The sequence below is a fragment of the Silurus meridionalis genome, chromosome 4 (genome assembly GCF_014805685.1).
Source record: "Silurus meridionalis isolate SWU-2019-XX chromosome 4, ASM1480568v1, whole genome shotgun sequence".
Taxonomy (NCBI): Eukaryota; Metazoa; Chordata; class Actinopteri; order Siluriformes; family Siluridae; genus Silurus; species Silurus meridionalis.
This window is the reverse complement of record NC_060887.1, coordinates 26,300,818-26,323,307: the sequence shown is the minus strand read 5'-3', so window position 1 is coordinate 26,323,307 and position 22,490 is coordinate 26,300,818. Positions and strand designations below refer to the sequence as shown.

At 39.2% G+C, this 22,490-nt stretch overlaps 1 protein-coding gene across 1 annotated transcript in view; it reads right to left on the bottom strand.

The window, feature by feature from the left end:
* Positions 1–22,490, bottom strand: part of rspo2 (R-spondin 2) — a 47,786-nt gene that overhangs the window by 5,783 nt on the left and 19,513 nt on the right. The window contains exons 2-4 of the mRNA XM_046846210.1: positions 19,889–20,074; positions 11,450–11,593; positions 11,107–11,295 (exon numbers count right to left, since the gene is read on the bottom strand). Of these exons, the coding sequence (XP_046702166.1) occupies positions 11,107–11,295; positions 11,450–11,593; positions 19,889–20,074 (519 nt within the window). The remainder of the gene's footprint in view (positions 1–11,106; positions 11,296–11,449; positions 11,594–19,888; positions 20,075–22,490) is intronic.

Genomic DNA, 22,490 nt, shown 5'->3' with positions numbered 1-22,490 from the left:
AGAACCAAAGAAAAAGTGTTAAGATGAAGCTGACTGATATTAGAGAAGTAAAATGCAAAGAAAGAGAATGATCTAGGAGCAGAAGATCTTTCCAGACGGCTGACAAGAGCCTTTTCTGCAAAGCTTCACTTAGCTTAACAAGATTACACTGGATACTACTTATCCCACTCTCTCTTTCGTCACTGTGCTCTGCTTAGCATCACATGGCATGACTTAAAACACGTATTTCAGATGAAAAAAATTGCCAATTTTGAAATTAGGTGTGTCATTATTTCCTCATTCTACAGAATATCAGATATCCTGTCAGGAGATTAAGCACTAAGTAAAAGTCATGCTCTGTATAGATACAGCCTACTTATGCAATGTCAAAAATAACCTAAACAGGTTGGGTATAGAGGACACCAAAAAGCACTAGTTTGAAGAGAGCAGTGTATAAGGGCAGGGGCTATTTGAAAGGATAAAGCATAAGAGATGTTGACTGAGGTCTAATGTTGGGGATTGTCTTAAAGCTGTTATTTATTCCAGTGTGTATATGTTAGGCTGTAGTATTTTCTTTATTAATCATGTAGCTTGTAAGGAGTTACGTTATTTTAATCAACCATTTAACAGAACAGTGATGAAAATTTAAATTAATTAATTTTCTTAACACAGTAATTTATTCCATCAGGTTATGTCATTGCTCTTGACAGTTTTGAGGCACTTTCACATTTTCTCCATTATCATTGTTTAGGGAGGCAGTTATGTCAACTGTAGTTTAGTTGGCTTCACTCAGACAAGGTCACAGTAAAAAAAAATTACCAATTAGTAAAAATATCACCAATTAGTTAAATAGTTCTTATTCACCATTCTGTCATCAGCAAATAGCTAAGAACTCCAACTCGTGATCCTTCAATGCTTTCAGACGCACACTGGATTACTTCTTACAAAAAAGCCAATAGTACACTTTCACCCTACAAACTCCAGCAACATGCAATCATCTATTTGAATTAAATGTGCATGAAGAGCTTGATTACTATATAAATCACACTCATATAAAGCTCTATCTGATCTATTAAAGACTTTCTTAGTGCTTTTTTAACGTGTCCTCACACGGATAGGAATATCTGCCAATTTCAGTTTTCTGCAGCTTTCATTAAAGAAAAAAAAATACGAAGACAGCCTAAAAGTTGTTAGAAATTCCAACAAGATTCCTTACAACTTTAACATACTGTAGACTAACTGTAAATTTAAAACCTCCTCTTCATGGTTGTCATGAAATTGTACTAAAAAAATCACCTCTGCCAAAAAGGTGACCTTTTCACACTACCGTTATGCAGACCATTTGATGGAACATTTGTTTCCTATTTTACCCCTGAAGCTGCTTTTCCTGCGCATGATATAGGTGGTGGGAAGCATATATACTCCGTGTGTGTATGTGTGTTCCAGCGAATAGGCAACTAGACCTCCAGTCTCCCCTGAAAAAATCAGTGTAACTTTCTGAGAACTACTACAACAGCACAGCCCGTTGTGTTTCCATGCTATAAGGAATTAAGACAACATGGGCCCAGGAATAGTTTAAAGAATGCTGAGCGTGAGAGAAGAGCTTTTTTTTTGGAGACTTGCACATGCACGCACTGACTGGGAAACAGCACGACTGCATGTAGTTCTACCAGATATTGTATCAAATAACTGAAACTGATGTGTACCTGTGGACTATTAGTTTCTCTCGTTCTTTAAATGCTCTGGTTTATGTATTTTCTACCCCAGCAGAGCTGTTCTGGGGAAAGGAGATTTGCTCTTTACATGTCAGGCCCTTTATACTTGTCATTGATGAGAGTCTAGCATGGGAAAATCTGCCTTATATCTGCAGAAGGAGCAGAATTTTACAGTAAAAAAGAGGAAGTGGCCAGGAGGCCAGGGGGCCTCTGCAGATCACCAGGCTTACACGCTAAAGATGAGGAGAAGAGAAAGCTACATGGGGGAAAATGGCTTTAAGTTCCTGCAAACATGCCTGCTCTCCTTTACATCCTACCATCGTTTAGAATCCCCCTCAAACACCTTTCATATGTCAGCACGCTCAAAGCCATATTCTCCTGAGACAAAAACAGAGGAACTAGATTTAGCGCATCTGTATGAGACGTGTGTTTGAGTGTTTTTGATGTTACGCCCTAAGAAGTCTGGAGTGTGCATTACTCTCCTAGGTGTGACACACTAGACTGCGGCTGTGGACACTCATGTGGACATCTGAGTGAAGCACACAGCTTTTATCATCTACCTGCAAAGCTACAGAAGCCCTGTAGCAACCCCCTGCACAAAAAGCAAACATTTTCACAACATATGGCAAACATTTTCCACTCTGTATGTGCACTCTCTCTGCTTTTGATTGCTGTGTAATTTTGGTTGCCGATTACAAAATGTTGGATTTCGAACAGAAGCTACTGAAACGATAAACCAGCATAAATGCAAAGGTGGTCAAAGCGCTCACTGCTGTTAAAGTTGCATAGGTCAAAGGAAAATCTAAGAGTATGTCAGGGATAAGATCCAACTGTAACCACAGGGTAGTTCTGATTTGTCGGATATCCAGGTATTCTTCCTTAAACGCGCAAAGTTAGAGGCCAGGGACTTGGAGCACAGTTGGGAAGAAACAATACCACCACAGAAAATGAACAATGACAGAGTTCAGGGATTTCTTTTATTGCACAGTGTTAATCCTTTTGGGCATTGTTTAAAATCTGCATGCAGTATATGAAGCTTTGTGTCGTGAGAAACTGCAACATTTGGAGTGAATCAATCGGAGCAAATATTTCCAGATAAAGTTTTAAACCCTGGCATTTGTCTACAAGCCCATATGTGTGTAGGAGCAGAGGTGTCTCGTCTGTAATTTTGCATTCTGTTGGATGCCACATGATTAAAGTGACAAAGAGCAAACTCCCAAGCTCACATCCTTATTTAACCACCCAGAAACAGGTCTGTTTTGACTAGGTGCCTCTTTGAGTGGTCCAGCCCTCTGGACATGAGTGGGTCAGACACCACCAATTCCCTCCACAGGCACATCATCATGTTCTGATTACAAGCTGTGATGTCTCAATGAAGATGGCTGAGAGAAGGGAGGGAACAGACAGAGACGAGGGGGAAAGAGAGTGTTTTCTAGACCCTGAATCTGGGGCAACTGTGCTCCAGATGTTGATGGCTATGCTCTCTTTGCAGAAGGCAGTCTGGGTCATGGCAAAGCTCAGCTGAAACAAATCCTACACATACACATCATCATGTATACGCATACAGGCACCCATGCATGTGTGTGTATGCACAAATATCCATGTTTATTGAGGACTGGGAAGGAAGTGTGTGGCTCACCATGTGTGGTGTATAGAGATGAAAGCATGTACGTGGGGGCCCTATGCAAGGGGGAGAAAAAGATGAAGATTTGGACAGCAGAAAAGCATAGACTGCTCCCTGTTATCACAATTCTCCTCACCAAATACTACTCATATAGCCGATTAAGCATCCTAGACACCATATCCTATAGATAATATATTCCACATAAACAAGGACTGCACAGGACTCCCAAGGTGCCCATATTTCAGTAAAAAAGCATTGCCAGATATGAAATGAAAAATGAAAAAAAAAAAATCTTTCCTGCAAAAACAAACCATGCTTCTCCAGGTTTGAGAGGGCCAGATGACGGAGATGTGGAGAGGGAGCCCTCTTCCACAGGAGTCCCTGTGTTTATGGTTCATGCCTGTGGTATGACGATGAATTCTCCATATAAAAGCCGGCAAGATCGTCGGGTGATTCAAATATTGCTCTCTGAAAACAGTTGCTGACAGAATGACAGCAGCCATATTTATTTTGGTCAGGAAGCAGGGCACTTTGTGGGGAGTTAATCAGAGGCTCCCAAATCCCCCCTATAAGGAATGTAGCTATAGCAAAAAGATGGAGAAAGAGATACACTGTATGGGTGAGAGAAAAAGGCTTTCGCATAGTGTTTGTGTGAAAGACAGAGTGAGAACGCGTGGTTTACTTTGGAAGATTTTCCAAAGACTCTCTGAAATTAGCACAGTGTGACTGAGATGTAAAAAAATGAATTTTAAGTCTGTGATATAAGACCTGATGGTAAACTATGAGAAATGGCTGAAGATGGACGATGCTTAATATATTTGCTGATGTGGTAAAAAAACATCTCAAATCCCAGTTATACTGTGTAGCTATAGAGTATGATTGTATTGATGCAATGATTGCGCTGCCTTTATAAATGGAGTTATATTAACCCTTCCTTTAAACAAACTCACTAAGCTACAGTATGCTTGGACTAAATTGAGCACAAGTACATAGCTGAATCCAGAAAATGAGAAGAGATTGTTTTCAATCTGAATAAAAGACGTTGTGGGTTTGTTCTAACCAGAAACCACGAGTGTTGCCAGTGGATAAACCTTGAAAGAAAGTCCCAATCAGTGCACTGGGCTTTAACCCCAAGATATCAGCCGCAAACTTAATGCTTGCTTAGTGAGTGCACTGGATTTAGGTTCTTGGATGAGGAAACGCTGACAACAAAAGTATTTTTGATTTCTGACTTGATCTCTGCCTGTCTCAAATTCAAGAGATCAAAATTGACTTGAGTATTGTTAATAATCTCTGCCAAGAAAAAAAACATTTAGTGACCTCTGGACGACCTCACACATTGTTCAGCTTCATATTTTTATGCGGCTGATGAAAGGGGGATTGTGGTGTTAATGCATGCACAACCACACCGAGCTCGATCACACGGAGTTGGCTCACTGTCAATGCTACAGATTGAGATAATTAAAAGAAGATTAGGCCGCAGACCCGGCAGTCAAAACAGGCTTGGCAATGGTCATGAATAATCACTGATACAACAGCAGCCAGCTAGCGAGTGCCACTTGTCCTGGGAAAGCGACATGTCCCATGCTCCAGCTGGCTATCCTCTTTCTGTTCGGCGCTTGTCTGTGATAATACCTAGACATAATTTAGTATTAAGCATTCCTGAGTTTCAGCGTCAGCGCCGAATCTCATTGGAAAGTCATGATCGACAGACTGCTTTCTCCTACGACAAGCCCCCATGATTCTGTGAAGAATGCCAAGTAGCCTGACAGTAATCAAATAAATAAGCTAAGGTAGCAGCCCTCTCGCCTTCCCTCAGCCTCTTTCTACTAAGTGCATCCAAGAGGTTTTGCTCAGTGATGGCAAAAGTGCAGCGCTTGCTATTTGTTTTGGATGAATCGGCCCAGTGCGCTGCTCCGCAGACAGGAATGAGTTTGCGAGCCAAAAGAAGTAAATTAGCTGTCTGTGGAAGCATGCATCTGTGCTGGCTTGATGGTAGGACAGAAATGAACATGTTTGACACAAAGATGCTCAAAAATGGATCTGGATTTTGGTTTTCCAAACCAAACATGGGCGGCAAGTCAGATGCCGGATGCATAATTGAAATGCTTGGACGAGGAGGAGGAGAATGATATCTTTCTCTCTCATGATTCTAAAGTACTTCAGTAGCCAATCAACAGAATTCTGGGTGACACTGTATGTACAGGAATTCAGACCTGCACATTGTCTGTGTCACGGAAAGACCAATTAATGACAGATTAAGGTCAGTTACTTCTTAGATTTACCTGGAATGAGAATTTTAAATTATTCCCAGTTTCAGACTTGTGTATTCATTCTTACTCACACATAGGCAGATGTTTGCAAGCAGGAGCAGCAGGGTGAGCACTCTGAGCCAGGTGTTGAGGCACTGGCAGATGTCCACAGAGACAAACTGTTAAGTGCAAACCAGCTGTGTGTAAACTTCAATTCACAAGGCTGGAAGTGATGAAGACATCAGATACTGTTTTGTTTGTTGGTATGGCTCTGCTCTAAACGGCTATGATAGGATGAGTTTCAACTGCAAAGTTAGTTTTGATTGAACCTTTAAACACAAAACAAATGCAACTTTCAAAGCTATCTGACTCTAGGGGGACTGACTTGATGTATCTGACGCTATCTGACTCTAGCAGATGTTTTAGATCGACACATCCTATAGTTGGAAAGTAAATTGTTTGAGTGCAGGTGATAAATAAAAGGATGGTGCACATTTCTCCTTTTACTGAAAATTGGAACTCGATGGCATCACACCAGGTGCTTTAGCTTAAAGCTAAATCCAGGAGCCAATTAAAGTAATTGATTGGAAGTGTCGCTCATGTCATATCGTCTATTGCATGCATAGTACTTTCTAGAAGGGCTAACTATTCAGCTACACACATGCTTGATAATGTGTGTTTTCATCACCAGTTCTTTGATGTCTAAGTCGGATAAAGTTGTTTTGCTAACAACAGTGAAAATTAGTCAATGAGTCCTCTGGCATGTTTATGTAAAACCTTCTCTTCTCTTCTCTTCTCTTCTCTTCTCTTCTCTTCTCTTCTCTTCTGTTCTCTTCTCTTGTCTTCTCTTCTCTCATCTTCTCTCATCTTCTCTCATCTTCTCTCATCTTCTCTCCTATCCTCTCCTTTTCTCTTCTCTTCTCTTCTCTCCTTTTCTCTGAGTGAACAAGTCTACTGGCACGTGTAAAACCTTAATTCATTTAAATTCCAGCAATTACTGTGCAGTTAAGCAGTTGCAAGCAAAAACATTGTAAGCTGTTTACAGTTAATATTAGTCATTTAAAAGGCTGTGCTGTGGAGAAGCATATCGAAGCATACAGCTTTTTTGCTGTAAAGAAAACTTCTATGAGCGTGACAGACCTGGGTAGAGTAATCTGAGCTGGAAGGCTGGAAACATCAGTCATATGCTGGAAGATTACTTAAGGGTGCTGACAGGAGTTTTTACAGAGATACAACCATTTAAACTTTTATTTATTTTTTTTTTTGTAAGCTGCTTTTTCTCTAGCAAAGCCCTTCTCGTCTCCTCTTGTCTCTTCTCTTCTTAAATATAATCTTCTCTTTTTCTCCAACTTTTTCTTTGTTTGATGACAGGGGCAGAGGAAGGCACAGAATGGCGCTCAGCAGGCGTTTCATTTTCGAAAGCAGTCAAGCGCCTATTAATAAACAGTGTTTATGGGCCACGCAGTAGCCCACCCCAGGGAGTCCCGCCACACACTGCCACAATAGGCTGAAGTGCCTGTAGGGGAGCGTTGGCACAGCAACCGACTCCCAAGTTCCAACTCTGAGCAGCCAAGCAACACTGAATTGCCACGCCTGATGGCTGCTGTGGAATCCTGTAGAATAGCTACACTATCATCAGAACATTTCACTAAAGCAAACAATTATAAGCCTTTTCCATGTTTGCTCTGGTACCCTAAGGGCAGCATAAATCCGGTTGGTCAGACTGAGTATGAAGTCTGAATATCTGTAAAATCTGTAAATAATTCGTAATGGTATTTAAACTGAGAGCGATGAAAATAGGATGATGAGATCAACAATGCCAGAAATAGTGTACCTTCATATTCTTAGGCTTTTTTTTTTCTCCGCTGGTTTCTCCCATTCTCTGATATCCAGTATCCACTTAATCCATAACTGTATTCTAACTTCTATTCTTATGTAACCCAAGCCTGGTGTATAGTGTCTGCTTTTAGGCATATTATGGTAATAGTGATATTACCCAGTGCACCTCTCCTCAAGTCTCCTTCTGCTTCATTTCTGCACCAGTGCTGTGTGGTCTGCTTGAAACTGTGACATGTGTTTAAACATACATGTTTATAGTCCGACCATAATCCTATTTTAGGTCCCTAAATGTAATTTGTTGAATAGCAGAGTAAAGCTGTCATATTAGGTAGCGTTCACAAAGTCCTTGTTTACAAAGTCCTTGGAATCCATTGTAATTTAGGAGGTCAGCTGGGAGAAATTCTATCCAGTCCACTGGTTTAACAAAGGACTGAAAAATGCTCTCAAAGCCTAATTTCAGGACATTAGCCCTATCCTGGTCATCTGCACAAGACATTTTACAAAACGGGTCAGACAGACATCAGAGTATCATGTCACATTTCTAATACTGTTTATGAATGGAATTTGCTGTCAGTGGCAATAATGAGAAGCAGTTTGTAGTCAATACATTCCTGTACTTATACACAGTCGGATGACATTGTTTGTTCGTGATTTGTTTTTTGTATTCCAACATAAAAGATAGCAAAGGAACACACACTACAAAGAATAAAACGCAATAGAAATACACAGCTGCCCCATGATGTTTTTAATATAAAATAATGAAATAAAAATGTGCTAAATATTGATAATTTAGTACGATGAAACAAAATGAATGCAATCTTTAATACGACAACAAACATCCCAAGTAAATTCTACAGAAAGAATAGATTAAAAAGAAACCCCTTGACCTCCAAACCTGATTTGAAATAGACGAAGCATTACAACTGGCAGTGTTGCAACAGATATATTAGAAAGAATGGACAATATATTGCCAAGCAAATTGGCAGAGTAAGATGTCAGGAGGAATAAGCTCTGGGTGGGTTACAGCCAGTTTAATATTACAGCTGAGGGCCAAAATGCAAATTGTAGGCATATAAGTTAAGTAAGGAATAGCATATGACAGGATTTGCTGTTAAGGAAAAATATTCAACGATGAGTGATGAGTTCATGTCTGTATGTGGACAATGCAAGTCCCTGTAAAATAATAACTGCTGGTATAGAGATATAAGCTATAGAGTTCAAGGATATATCCATATATCCATAAACCTGAAATCCAAAACACCGAGCTTTCAGGATCAATACCTTCAATCATTTAAAAAATGTTTACAGCACTTACACAAACGTGAGTACACCCCTCACATTTCAGCTATCATTTAAGTATATCTGAATTCCGAGCGCAGGAGGATTAAGGCAGTGGCAGAGAGCATATTAAAGGCACAAAATATTGACACTTTGGACACAGTTTTGAAATGTACTCACTTTTGTTGCCAGTTATTTTGACAATAATGGCTGTATGTATGTTATGTATTTTCAGAGGACAGTAAAACTGTAATGCTATACAAGGCGCACAATGACTAAAATATATCCAATTTAATTTCTATGTGAGGGGTATACTCACTTTTGTGAGATACTGTATTCTTTATTCACAGTGAATCCAGAATTCAGTGAATGGGCACGAAGCATGGACCTTCATGGGAATAATTGGATTTTTGGCATACTCACCATTTAATCATTATGTAATACCTGATAGTCAAGGAACATTTGTGAAAATATAATATAAATATTGATGATATTGTACTCTACAGTGTGGAGATGAATGATGGTCATGAGGAGAGCGCCATCATTTTATTGGCATAGTGGTTCTAACAGGTAGCATTAAAACACAAAACGGGCATAAATGCTAGATCTGATTCAAATTAAGCATGGCGAACTGCTAAAAGAATGATTTTTATTGGATTCAATTAACACTTTAACGATGGCCCCAATTACTGACCTCATCCTAGATCATACCAGATATGCCAATAAGTATGTGTGTCAGTGCTTAATACTAATTAAGGGTAATAAACTGTTTTGGGAAATGTCAGACAGAAGGAACCCACCCCTGGCCCTCAAAATGACCCAGCATGAAAGAATGATAATTATTCTTTGTAAAACCAAGCTTTTTTTATACTTTCCTGAAAGAGCTAATTTCAGATTAATTCATTTAATGCTTTGTGCTTTTCACATCTCACCTAAACTCAGGCTATTTTCTTGAGTGTACCCAAAGTCTAGGATCTATGTGTGCTTAAACACACAGCTGTCTGAACAGTGAATGAACGTCTTTAGTTCAGACTGATTTCGTTATCTTCCTCATTAGATGCCAGAAAACTGTTAAATAAATATGAACACAGTCCATGTGAACTGTGGACAATTAATTAAAATGTCCATCTAAAAACAAATGTGAAATACACTCTCAAAATACCAAAAATAAAAACAGATAGAGTTACAGGATGCGTTGTTTTTATGGTGAACTTACATCGCAATTATATGTGCACTTAGTGTAACAGAAGCACCATTCAAAAACCACAAATGACATACATGTAATCAGGTGAGCAGGAAACAAAAATACAGAGGTTAGAACTGAATTCTTGCTATACATGCTGGATAATAAGACTTCCCAAATCGGCAATTATTTTCATTAGCACGGTCGGCCCATCAATGTTAAACGAAGCCCTTCATTAAAAAAAATCTATGGCTGTGTTTAGAGTGCAAATAGTTTTCTCTAGACTGGACCTCTCTATTAATAGTGAAGCTGCGTGCAGCACGCACCACAAATAAGTCTTGAGTAGACAAGAGGAAACATAGAGTGCCACTGCACTTAGCATACACTGAGCAATTCCACTATGAAGAGAGAGGAGAAGCCAAGAGAAAATATACTGCGGCAAAACGAAGCAGGCATACTAAAGTGAGCATGGAAAAACACTAATGTATCATGCATGAAAACACACCACCAGCCACTTACAATTCAAATAAAAAGGATAGAGGTTAGAGGAGACAGTGTGGAGCAGAAAAATAAAGATTATGGGGAAACAGGTGAAAAGTAAAAGTGCTGCATGTTTGACTCTTCTTAGACCTTGCACAGGCCTTTAATATGCTCTCTGCCATTGCAAGGAAATATATAAGATGGCCTCTCATTTTAAAGTACAAACAAGGATTTAAGATACTTTGAAAATAAAGGACCTGTCATGAGCCCACAACATGAAGAGTACCTCTTGCACCTGTCTGTGCCTGTAACAGCAGAAAACTCTTCTTAAAAAGGTATGTTGTGCATGAGAATGGACGCTTGAATGAAGTAAAAATCATTAGAATTGGGATCCCATAGATCATTATTTTTACAGTTGATACTTAAGTACATTCAAAAGCAAGTACTTTTGTAGTTTTACTTAAAAACGAAATGTAAGAAAAGTGCTACACAGGCCTTCTTAAATCACCCCTTAGAAGTTGATACCATCAACAACTGGAATCATCATTGGCATATGCATGTTACGTAAAAAATGAAAGATTGTCTGAAGTGATACATTTGTGTTTAAGTTGTCAAGCTTAAAACTCGAACTTGCTCTCTTAACATAACCAACCTCTATCTGCATTTTTCCCCAAGGACACTTCCTTGCAAACAAGTCTAGCAATAAAGTCAGCAAGTTTTCCAGACAAAGAAGTGTACATGAATGAAGTATCTCACCTTTCCTGCAGTGTCGCATAGGCATTTTGCACCTCCTGGACTCAGCAATCGTTGGGCATGGTATTGTGTCCCTTGGCGGTTTCTTAACAATATGCCGTGTACGGGTCTCCAATCCCCACTTGAAGCCACATGTTTTATTCCTTCTGGTGCACATGCCCCACTCACTCCACTGTCCCACCTCACAGCCCTCTGAGGAGAAAAGGATCAGCATTTAGGAACGACTTCACAGTAACACACAGCATTATAGCTTTTCCTTACAGCAGTTTCTTATAATGTGGTTATTCGTAGTCTATTTCCATTGCAGAATATTAGAGTCGTTATTGTTTATGCTTACGCTCCTCACCTCCACACTCCATGCTGTCATCCAATGGAGCAAAGCCCTCTGGACACTTCTCGTAGCAGCGAGTTTTGTGCAAGTAAAAACCAGGCTTGCACTTTGTACAATGCTCTTTGCTGAAGCAGGTCTCACAGTTGTCGATCCTACATCCTACAGAGTAGTAAGAAAAAAAGAGGTAAAGAGGCGGTGAGCACATTATCGACGCATCTGATTAAGCCTGAGTGAGGGACTGTAAAACAATTAAGGTTAAAAAGTGCGTTTGATGTTTGCAAATTTCTCCTTCGGTCAGTGTTAAATTGCAGAGTACCGTTTATACTTGACAGACATTTTGACTTGGTCTGTGTGTGTGTGTGTGTGTGTGTGTGTGTGTGTGTGTGTGTGTGTGTGTGTGTGTGTTAAGATCATACAACCGTCCACAACTGAAGGTCACACGGAAGGGAAGCGCATAGCTAAGAGGTCTATGTATTGACACTGTGGCTCACATACTATACCTTATTTGTATACAGTCTGTTATGTATCACTTATTCATAGCCAGATAGATTTAGAAATGAGTTTATTAGAGGGACAGCACATGTGGGACGTTTTTGAGATAAGGTGAGGGAAGCGAGATTGAGATGGTTCGGACATGTACAGAGAAGGGACATGGGGTATATCGGTAGGAAAATGCTAAGGATGGAGCCACCAGGAAGGAGGAAAAGAGGAAGACCAAAGAGGAGGTTTATGGATGTGGCGAGGGAAGACATGCAGGTGGTTGGGGTGAAAGAGGCAGATGTAGAGGACAGGGGGGTATGGAGAAGGATGATCCGCTGTGGCGACCCCTAATGGGAGAAGCCGAAAGAAGAAGAAGAAGAAGATTCAAAGCCAGATAGATAAGATGTGATAAATGTTGTTCTAACTACCAAGTTGCGAAATTCTTCATATTGGGCTTGAATTCAGCTCTGGCTTATGTTCTTTACTTAGGAAAAGAGGAGAGAGACGGTTGTGAACTCTAGACGATGCCAAAACACAGACTGGGTAAAGAACGATCCATGCTGTCTTCTCCTATCAGCACAACACCACCAAAATCAGACATGGCAATTAATGTATGATTCTCATATAGATTACATTAGCCTCACTAACACGACCATTCACTAGAGTGCCTGATTAAAAGGATTCTCTCGAGCAATTTCGTTGCTCTTAGAAACTGTGTGATATGCCTGATTGTCTGATTGGCTTTGCTTCTTAGATTTCAGCTATTTCAAACCATGCCACTTGATTGGCCAAATATATCAGTGCTTTTTAGGCAACATTACTAACAGCAAGGCAGTGTGTTGCCTAAATTAAAACTGGAGTTTCGAAAAGCCAGATATACTGTATGTTCATGAAATATTATCCATGTAGCAAACCCTGCGGTTTTGTAAATTAGATGCTCTATAGATCCGAGTTTATTTTATGGATTTTTATCATAGTCTGGAAAATGTATTAGAAGTCATTTTATACTTTCTCAGATAAAAACACTAGGTCCTATTTTACTACATGCCAAAGAAATCCCTACACTTTTAATTCCCTGTCCAAGCAATCTCTTTTCCAAACCACTCTAAACAAGACATACACATCTGAAAAGAGTCCTACATTCTGATGCAAACCATTGGTCACCTTTCTTGACATGACACTCACCTCAATCCTCAACACAGCCTTTACAGTCATCATTATCTAACCATCACACACTCCAGCTGTAGAGTAACAGACCAGTAAAAGATAAGCAGATTATGAGAGGGAATTTCCTGCCTGAGCAGAACAGAGCATCTTTGAAACTTTAAGAAGTTTCCTAACGGAAAACAATGAGCATTTGATGTGATATGAGGAATAATAAGACCATCCTTGAATACCTCACATAGTTCCGCTATGGTGCATCAATGCAGACTGTGTAGTCAGCGTAAACAAATCTTTTCTTCATATCTGTCTCCAATATACTGTCTTCACACCATCCCACCAACAGACACCACAACAGCTCAGCCCTGTTTGATAAACATGTGTTTTAGCTGGTCAAGTTTCAAAGGTACTGTAGGGGTTTTGGCATGGACGCAAAGGCCACACAGGAGGATGTGGTGTGCTTTTGTTGCCAGTGTAATCAGAGCTCTAAGCAGTTCAATGTCCCTACATGTCCAGTACATGACAAGAAACAACAGCTAATAAATCAAATCTGTAATTGGACAGCCCTCCCCGTCCATTAAACATCTGACATGGTAAGCCTGTCATCACCTGATCAAATCTTTTACTCCACAGAATAGGCAAAGAACAAGGGAAAAAACAGGTGAAAAGAAAAAAAATCAAGTCTGGCATAAAGTTCAGACAGCAGCTTCCTGAGCAAACATCTGTAAACAGCAGGCCAGATTCTGAAATACTGAACATCACTGCAGAGGCTAAAAAGCAAAATCACTTTTGCTGAAATTAAATCTTTTTACTATGTTTTACTAATTTTTAAACTAAAAAGCATAGAACCTTTTTTTTTGCAACATTTTCTTCTTACAACAGCACTTTTAGAACATACATTAAAGAACTCACCAATTCTTCTTCCTTTTTTTTTGCCATTTGCTGAAACACTTGTACATGAACTTTTTAAAAACTATTCAGTTACAGTAAATCCTCTATTAGTAACATACTAACTAAAAGCTCCACTGTGTACACAACTCAGTCACCAGAGATCTCAAAAATTATGTATGAGCTACACTGGCATTCCTTTTAAACCACACCCAATACAAAATCCTGCTCCTGCCATTTTAGGCCATCCATGAAACCTTTCAGCACTTTCCCTACATTCTGTATGTTTACTAAAATCCTTTGGCTCAGTGCTTTCCCTAAGTTTACATTATATACAATGTAATGCAGAATGTAATATACAATGCACCTAAATCTAAATCTCTGATCTTTCAGGAATTTGCGATTTCATTTTATATTTTAAAGCCGAGCTAAAACGTTTCTGCTCTATATATACATTCACCCTCTATGAACAGTATGTTGATTTATGAATTGTTCCAATGAAATGAGTTTAAATAGTTGTACCTTCCTTTTTTTTTTTGGTGTTGTTGCATATTCTTGTAGGATTAACTGCACTGCCACATTTAAACACCATCAGCAGTGCCACTGGGAGAATAATCTAGAATAATGAGGTCATATGATTTGGCACACACATGTAAAAGTGTGATTCTAGTTCTTAAAGAAATGTCATTTAAGGTCTAATTATCTAATCATGGCAATTATTGCAATGAAAAAGAAAAGCTGATTAAAACTGTCCTTTCATTTCTATACACTGTATAATTGCAACATTTCTGCATGACTTGGTTTGTATACTTGTTTGTTGTGTATGTTACAGTATACTGTACATAGCATTGTCAAGATAGAGGCAGATTTAGAGCTAGCTTTTTTAGACACATGAATCCTGCTTATAAAAACAAGACTAGACACTAACAGGTCAGTTCTTTAAAAAAGAAAAAAAAAAATAGAAGTTTGCCTGAATCCACATGAAGCTTGCAGTAGAAGCTTAGTGCAGCAGGGATGTCCGCCCTCAACCAGCCTCTAACCACCAAGCCGAGGTCGGGGGAAAAATACAGCCACATTTTTCCATTTATCCTTCAGCAGGCCCAGCGGAGGCAGCCTGACGGTTCTGACCTTCTGCTAGTGAAGGCATATCACACAGACTTCTTGCTCACACCCAGCCATGTCATCTAGTAATGCTGAATGGTAAGCCAAGCCTTCTGCGGTTTTCCCTGGGGCTCTAACAGGGACACTCCTGACGGTTGCACGGGCCGAGAGAACCGTATTGCTGTTTCCGTCTATCACCAAGAGAGTGTGACACAGTAAAAACTTGTGTTCCTTTTCCTCTAATATAAAAGAAGCAAAAAGTTTACATCCAGCCTGGAAATAAATGTATTCGATACACTAAATAGCCTCAGTGATCTACAGATCAGCAGCATGCACCAAAAACATTTAGGGCTGTTTCTGCGCAGAGCTGTTGACAGATCAGGGACAGGCGCCCTTCACACTGTCTGGCCGAGGCTGCTTTATGTGGTCGGTGCAGGCACAGGGGCCAAATGCAACCGCTGCTTTGCAGGTCCCAAATGACGTCACTCTAAATAGAACAGCCCATTCATAACCAAAGATATAGATATAGATATTCTGGCAGCGTTACACCGGCATTTTCGCTGGGTTATGCTGAGTCCTTAATGGTTTTTGGGTACCGCTCTGGGCAGTGGGCATTTTGTGTACGTTCCAATCCAGCAATGAAATTTTCCAACATTTCTAACCGAGGGTTAGGACAGGATGAAGGTAAGGAATTGAACCAGTTTAAATGTCTGCACTCTCCAATGTGGAATGAATTATAAGTGTGGTATTTAGAGCACATCTTAAAATACAAAAGGCAATAAATAATTAGGATAAAATGTCTCTGGCATATAAATTCCCAAGAAGGAACAGACAATAATGTGCATTATATTATCATATCCAGACTTTAAAGTGAACCTATTTATGTTCATATTAAATATTCAACATCATTACAAAGAAAAGGCATTCATACTATATGAGTTAAAAGTGTACAAAATTTGACAATAAGACTATAGACTTGTTCAGAATCAGGTCAATGATATATATTTCACACTTGATGTAATATAGCGTGACTGCTTTTTAAGAATAAATGAGAGCATGTGGAATATGTTTGAAAAACCACTTTGCTTAAACTAGATATTTCACATTTCCTGTCACATTGGTTGTTGGAAAATCAATTTAATTGTTTTAAAAACAATAAAAGCCAGTGTTATGGCGGTGCTGGATGAGCTGTGATATTCATCCCATATTACCAGGACACTGCCAGTCAAAACATTAGTTTCCCTCAAAAAACTTCCCACTCTATTAAGGAAGCATTTTATTTCACTGTGTTTTGCAACACGCTCTTTAAACTACAGTATATTTAGGAACAGGATATTTGTGTTTCTTTTTCGCTGTCAAAGATTTAATACAAACCTTTTGAAAGGTTGAATATTCCAGAGAACCTCCACACCCCAACTCAGTATGTAACCACATGGCTGCCTGTCCAAATCAGTATGTTTTCCTGCAAAGCAGAAGCCCCTACTTTTCTCTAAGGGAATCCTCATAGACTGCAATCCTAGTTACACTCATCTCTGAAGAATCATTTTTTGTACTGATTTTAATAATGGACACAATGTTTTATGACATGCAGCCTAAATGGAGTGCTGTAAAGACACAATGATGTCTAAAATTATTACATTATTCATTGAACAGGGGCCTCTCCTCTGCATCTATCTTTCACAGAGAAGTGCTATACCTATAAAGATAAATGGGTTTGACTAACCCACTGAGCTGCTAAGTGTCTTGGTGACAGCTGGTAAAGTTATTGCCGTTATCAGATTCTCCATTTACTGTAGTTAAGATCTAATTTCCAGTAGAAACACCTCAACTGTAGATGTGGGTGAGTGTGTGAGTGTGTGATAGAGAGAGAGACACTGTTAAAGCATGGTGTAAAAGTGTTTTGGGAGCAAAATAAGAAAATGGGAAGTGTAAGATCGATAAGAAAGAGGGCTTCACTTGACAACGTTGTGGAAAAACTGACGGTACCTGCACAGTTTTTGCATCCACAGAGCCTCTTTTTTCCACTTTTATCTTTTGCACTTCCTCCCCATTGAACTCTATTTTCACACTCTCCTCCTGGCCTATATTCCCACATGAGCAGAAAGAGGGTGGAGGTATGACCTGTTTTTTTTTTTCCCCCTTTGCTCAAGTGTGCACCTGTAGGTTAGGGTCACTGAATGATGCTCACCAGAGAGAATTTAGAGAGAGTGCAGTCTGCTAGATGTCCCAAAGCACCACCAGACCCTCTCGCCCCTGAGAACGGCTCTCTGAAAAAAGTGTCAACCTGCCGCTTCTTTGCCTTTGTTGTCCTCCACACACACACACCCCACCCCCACACCTATGTCAAAGTCTGCAAGGCATTTTTCAAGAAGATAACTTCACGCAGACTCTCTTGATTGCAGCAAACGCGCAGCTTCTTTAGCAGCTTTCTCAAAATGAGAGCAAGTAATGCTGTAATTCTGCCTTCCATTCTAGGTGGTACTTGAGCCCAACAATAAAATTTTGCGCTAGTCGTTTTAGAACATCCCATTATCCCTAAGAAAGGCTTGGTTAAGGATTACGGAGGGGGGGGGGAAACGTTATTTAAAAAGGAGGGTCAAATGTGAGACCGGATTATAGCTGAAATTGGGATCACAGTGGGATCAAAGTAAACTTTTATATGAAAGTTTATCTATTATGATCTAATAGTACATGACTGTGAGATTTTGTTCTGGGAGAAGATCTGCTTAACAGGAAACACAGATTAACTTGCCATATATCAGTTTGGTTTAAAATCAATATTCACAAATGACACATATGGCTGAGAAGATCCAAGATTTTTTACCACTAGTTTATAACCAGAGATTTATCTCACTCCTACTTACCATCTATATTTCAGAGCTCACTAAAACTGGAGAGAGAGAGAGAAAAAAGCTTGGTCTTGGGCAAGGAAATGTTTTTTTTTTTTTTGCTGAGGTGTCTGCGGTGTGTCTACATTATTGGGCCTGGAGGTCCTGACATGGTCCTCTGAGGAGCTGTTTCAGCCACGTCTGTCAGAAGCTTGGCTCCCACAACCTACTGGATTCAAGTTCCTTTCTGTTTTCACATGAAAAACTCAGCCAACACCTCAGGCTTTTCTCTAAACCTACAAAAGCCCAAGAGAGTCTCCAGCCAGATACAAATGTTAAAATAATGTTATGATGCTGGCCAGTGTTTGGGGAGGAGACGGACGCATTTCGCTAATAGACTTTTTTGTATTCTTTCAGGCGACAGGCTGAAAATATTGCTATCGTCCATCACGTTAAGCATTTAATTCAAACAGCATGTGACTGAGGGTGTTGTCTGGTTGAATTTAGGAAACAAAAACAAGCCCAAGCTATTAGTATGTTATACAGACTTTAAGGTTTATGTGGTGGTCATACTTCATCATAAAAACTGCAAGCTCTTTTATTCTGTTTATTAGAATTGGCTCATCCACAAGATCACCAAAATTGTATTGTAATATTGTTATTTATGCATACCTTAACAACTTCAAGCAATTTTCATAAGATATTTTATATGTGAAAGATGCAGTTAGTTACTCAGGGAACAATAGATTGTATTTTAGGCCATTTTGGTTACTATTTTATGCTCTGACAGTTCTGTACAATGGAAAATCTGGGAGGTAAAATCTCACAGCTCACTATTAGGCAGGATGATGTGCAGTCATCATTTTAGAGAAGGAGATAGAGCACCTGTCTGTTCAGGTGTATAAATTAGTAATCTGGGTTTTAGTTAGATTATTATTTGCCTCAAAAACAACTAAATACACATATATAATAAAATACACAGACAGAGCTTATTAGGCATCAAATATACACATTAGAAGCAACCAGCCATATTTTTCTTCTCTAAACTTCAATTTTTCTAACTAGAGATAGAGGGCTAGCTCAGTTGACCTCAGAAATATATACAGAAGCATCTCAATTGTAAATAATTGCGAATGTACATAGAAGTGTGCTGAAAGATTTGCTTTTCTCACATGAATTTTTATTCATACAATGCGCTTAAAATATGCAGAAATACTTGGGCTGTATCCTAAGCCTCATACACCACTGGTGTCACTACTATTTGGATGAATTAGTTTTGAATATGTGTTGGCTTGGCTGTGTTAAAATATAAAACGCAGACCGTGATCCTCAATCAGCGCTACAAATTTGATAAATGTGATAAACAGTGGTTTAAGAGATTATTATAGTCATTTCATCAGCATGGCTTCACGTATCGCATGTAACTCTACCACAACAGACTTGAACAGAAGAGACAGGAAGTTTCGAAAGGAAGTTAGCTAGTACTTTGCATAAATCATATAACCACCAGACATGCTGTTATGAATGGTTAGGGGAATATAGTGCTGTCATTCAGCTGTTTCCGTCTGTATATATAACCAATCATATTTCACTTCCATTGATTCCACTGTGAACTGCATTAGATCCAGATGTCTTTACAGAGCACATGATGGGCGAACAGGAGACCAAAATCAAAATGTTTTATTTTAGTGTACACTAAATTTGAATGCTAATGGAAAGTTTTGCAAAGATTGTGCAAAGATTTTGCAGAGATTGTGCGTGTTTTTGCTATTGATCATTTCTCAAACAGCCTTTGTGAAAACGTTACTTATTGAAGTGGAATCCCTGCTCATTAAGCTCAACCACTCGACATTTGGTTCCCATCCAGCTTGCCTGACTCTGAAAGATCAATCCTACCAATCTGTTCTAAACACAAGTCTCTAATATTTATGTGATATTGGTGTGTTTGTGTGTGAGTGTATGTGTCCATGCCATGCTAAAAGCTAAAAGGTCTTACTTGAGCACATGTTGATCTCCGGCCCACGGGTGCCGTAGTAGCCAGAGGGACAGACGTGGAGACACTCGCCGTACTGTCTAATCCTCTCCCTCCTCAGGAAAAGGAAGAGCTTGGGCTGGCACGTCATACACCCATTGTCCTTTGAACACACTGAGCAGCCTTTGCAGGTTGGGTTAACAGAGCTAGCTGGAACACAAGACAGAACATACACCGTTTTACTGAAACAATACTAATACATTGATGATCTTTACGTTAACAACACAACAACTATTATGCTACTTTTTTCTTAAGAATGACAATAATAAAAGCAAAAGATACTGAATTGGTTTGTAACTGATCCGTGTAGTACTGCACTTATTTTTATTTTTTTATCTCACTGAAACAGGGAATTAATTCTGCCCTTGTCGTATTTACAGTAAAAACCACTTTGAACGAGAACATTGCTCTGATTTGGTTCTGAGCTTGACTCCTGAATACAGTGGAAGCCAAAACAGCAGTGACTACAAGCCAGAATTCGAAGACAAAGAAGCCAGTAATAACTAGACTGTTCCTCCTACTGTAACTTCTTAGTGTCCAGTTTACAGGAAAATGTCATCGGGTGCACACAATAGCTGCAAACAAGAGACAGCGCTATTGATTGGAGCCAAGTTTTAAATATCACGCGCCAAGATAGAGTAACAGGCTCATCTGAACTCTGTGTACCACAATGCTGTAGAAAATATTGCATTGTGGTAGAAGGAGCAAAAGGAGCCCTTGTGTATCTCTGAGCAATTTTTTTGTTTAAATGTGTGACGGGTTAGTTTTAATAATTACATGATGTTTGTTGCAAACCTCACTGAATTCATTAAAACCAAATGTTCATTTATTAATAAAATCATTCATTTTCATATTGCATTGTAAAATGTGCTGCCTATAAGATGCTGTCAGAAACTAGAGGATCAGGGCTAATCCTACTGGAGGCCACTCGTCTATATAAATCTTAGATTTATAGAGAGTTTTATTTACATAATATTGATTTTATGTACATATATCCTTATTTTGATAGATAGATCACTTTATTCATAATTTTTTTTTTTTATGATGACGTTTAGTTTAATTTGACACTGATGGATGACAAGCCTACTAATCAAATTCTATTTGGGGATTAAAATCTGCTATGTGATTTATTTTAATTCAGTTCAGTTTATAGACACTTAATAAAATCTGTATCGACCCCTATTTGAGTGTTTGTACCTCCATGCATACAATCTGTATCTTTCTGCCATCCATACCCCATATCTATTGCTTTGCTTTCGGGGGGGGGAAAAAATTAAAGATTTATAGGAATCAAAATTCAACCGTGTAATGTAATACCATCCATACTATCAAACTATCAGCATGCCTTGTGGCTTTTTCAAGGCATGCGATGTATATACTGCATTTGATATACTGTTTTACAATGTAAATAGTGCATCACGTTCTGTCATTACATATTTTGTTAGGATAAAAAACACTGTTTCAGTGTTTGCCTCCTGGAAAGCTAAACCTAAACAAGTATCAAAGCTGGCATTCCGTCTTAAATATGGCTGATACTGACATCAAAGTCATTTTTACAGAAGGTCATTTTCAGGTTATTCCAACGATAACACAACAATTCTATATCAAATTTCTGTTTAGCTGAGTTTCATATTCAGCGCTTACAATATGTGATGAGATTGGATAAGTAGGCGCATTTTTATGCGACCACATTGCGCGTTCGTACGCAGGCGTATGGTATACAGTTTTGATGTGTTTACAGTAACCTGACATTTGTGCGCCTCCTCCCCCACCAGCGTACACACTGATTGCTTTTGTAGCATGGAGGATTGAGGAAATTTGGCCTGCAAGTATAAAAAGCAGACAGTCATTGGAGCGTTCAATCAGTTAGGTAGTCGGTGGGTGGTATTGCAAACTGTTTCTTTCTTTCCTCATCGTTTGCCCATTTCTACTTCATCCAACCAGCAGCTCGGTCATCCATTTCAACAACACCTATTAGAAGTTAAGAAATAATTCGTAGCTGTTTCGGCAACGATCACATTAATGGCGCTTCCTTCAAACGCTCGATTGCAGTTAGCATGACTTTATCGACCTTTATTGTGTTTTGTGAGGATTTGTTTTGCTTGCTGCATTGTGTAACTTCCCGAGCACATGCTCTCAACACACTAAGCTTTTACACATGGAAAACTCAAAAGCCAAGGGTTTTCAGCTGATGGCTGAAGAAATTAGCTTACCCTATGATGAGATTTTATGAGCAAGGACACATCTTTGCTCTGGATCAAACCACAGGTATGTCAAATAGGAGACTGAGATTCAGTGCATTTCAGGCAGGGGTGTCCAACTGCTGTCCTCGAGGAACCAGGGCCTCCACGTTTTATGGAAATTTTTCTCACCACCAATTGATTTATACCTGAGGCTTTAATAACTGTAGTCGGAGTCTCCTATCCTACCTAATATTTTCAAAAGTTGCTCAAGGGGCTCACTTTTAAGCTCTAAACCAGAAATTAGAACTAGCTTCCAATATCACTTTAGAACAACAGCCCTTTCATATCCAGCACCAGCAGTGACCTAAAGCAAAAACAACTAA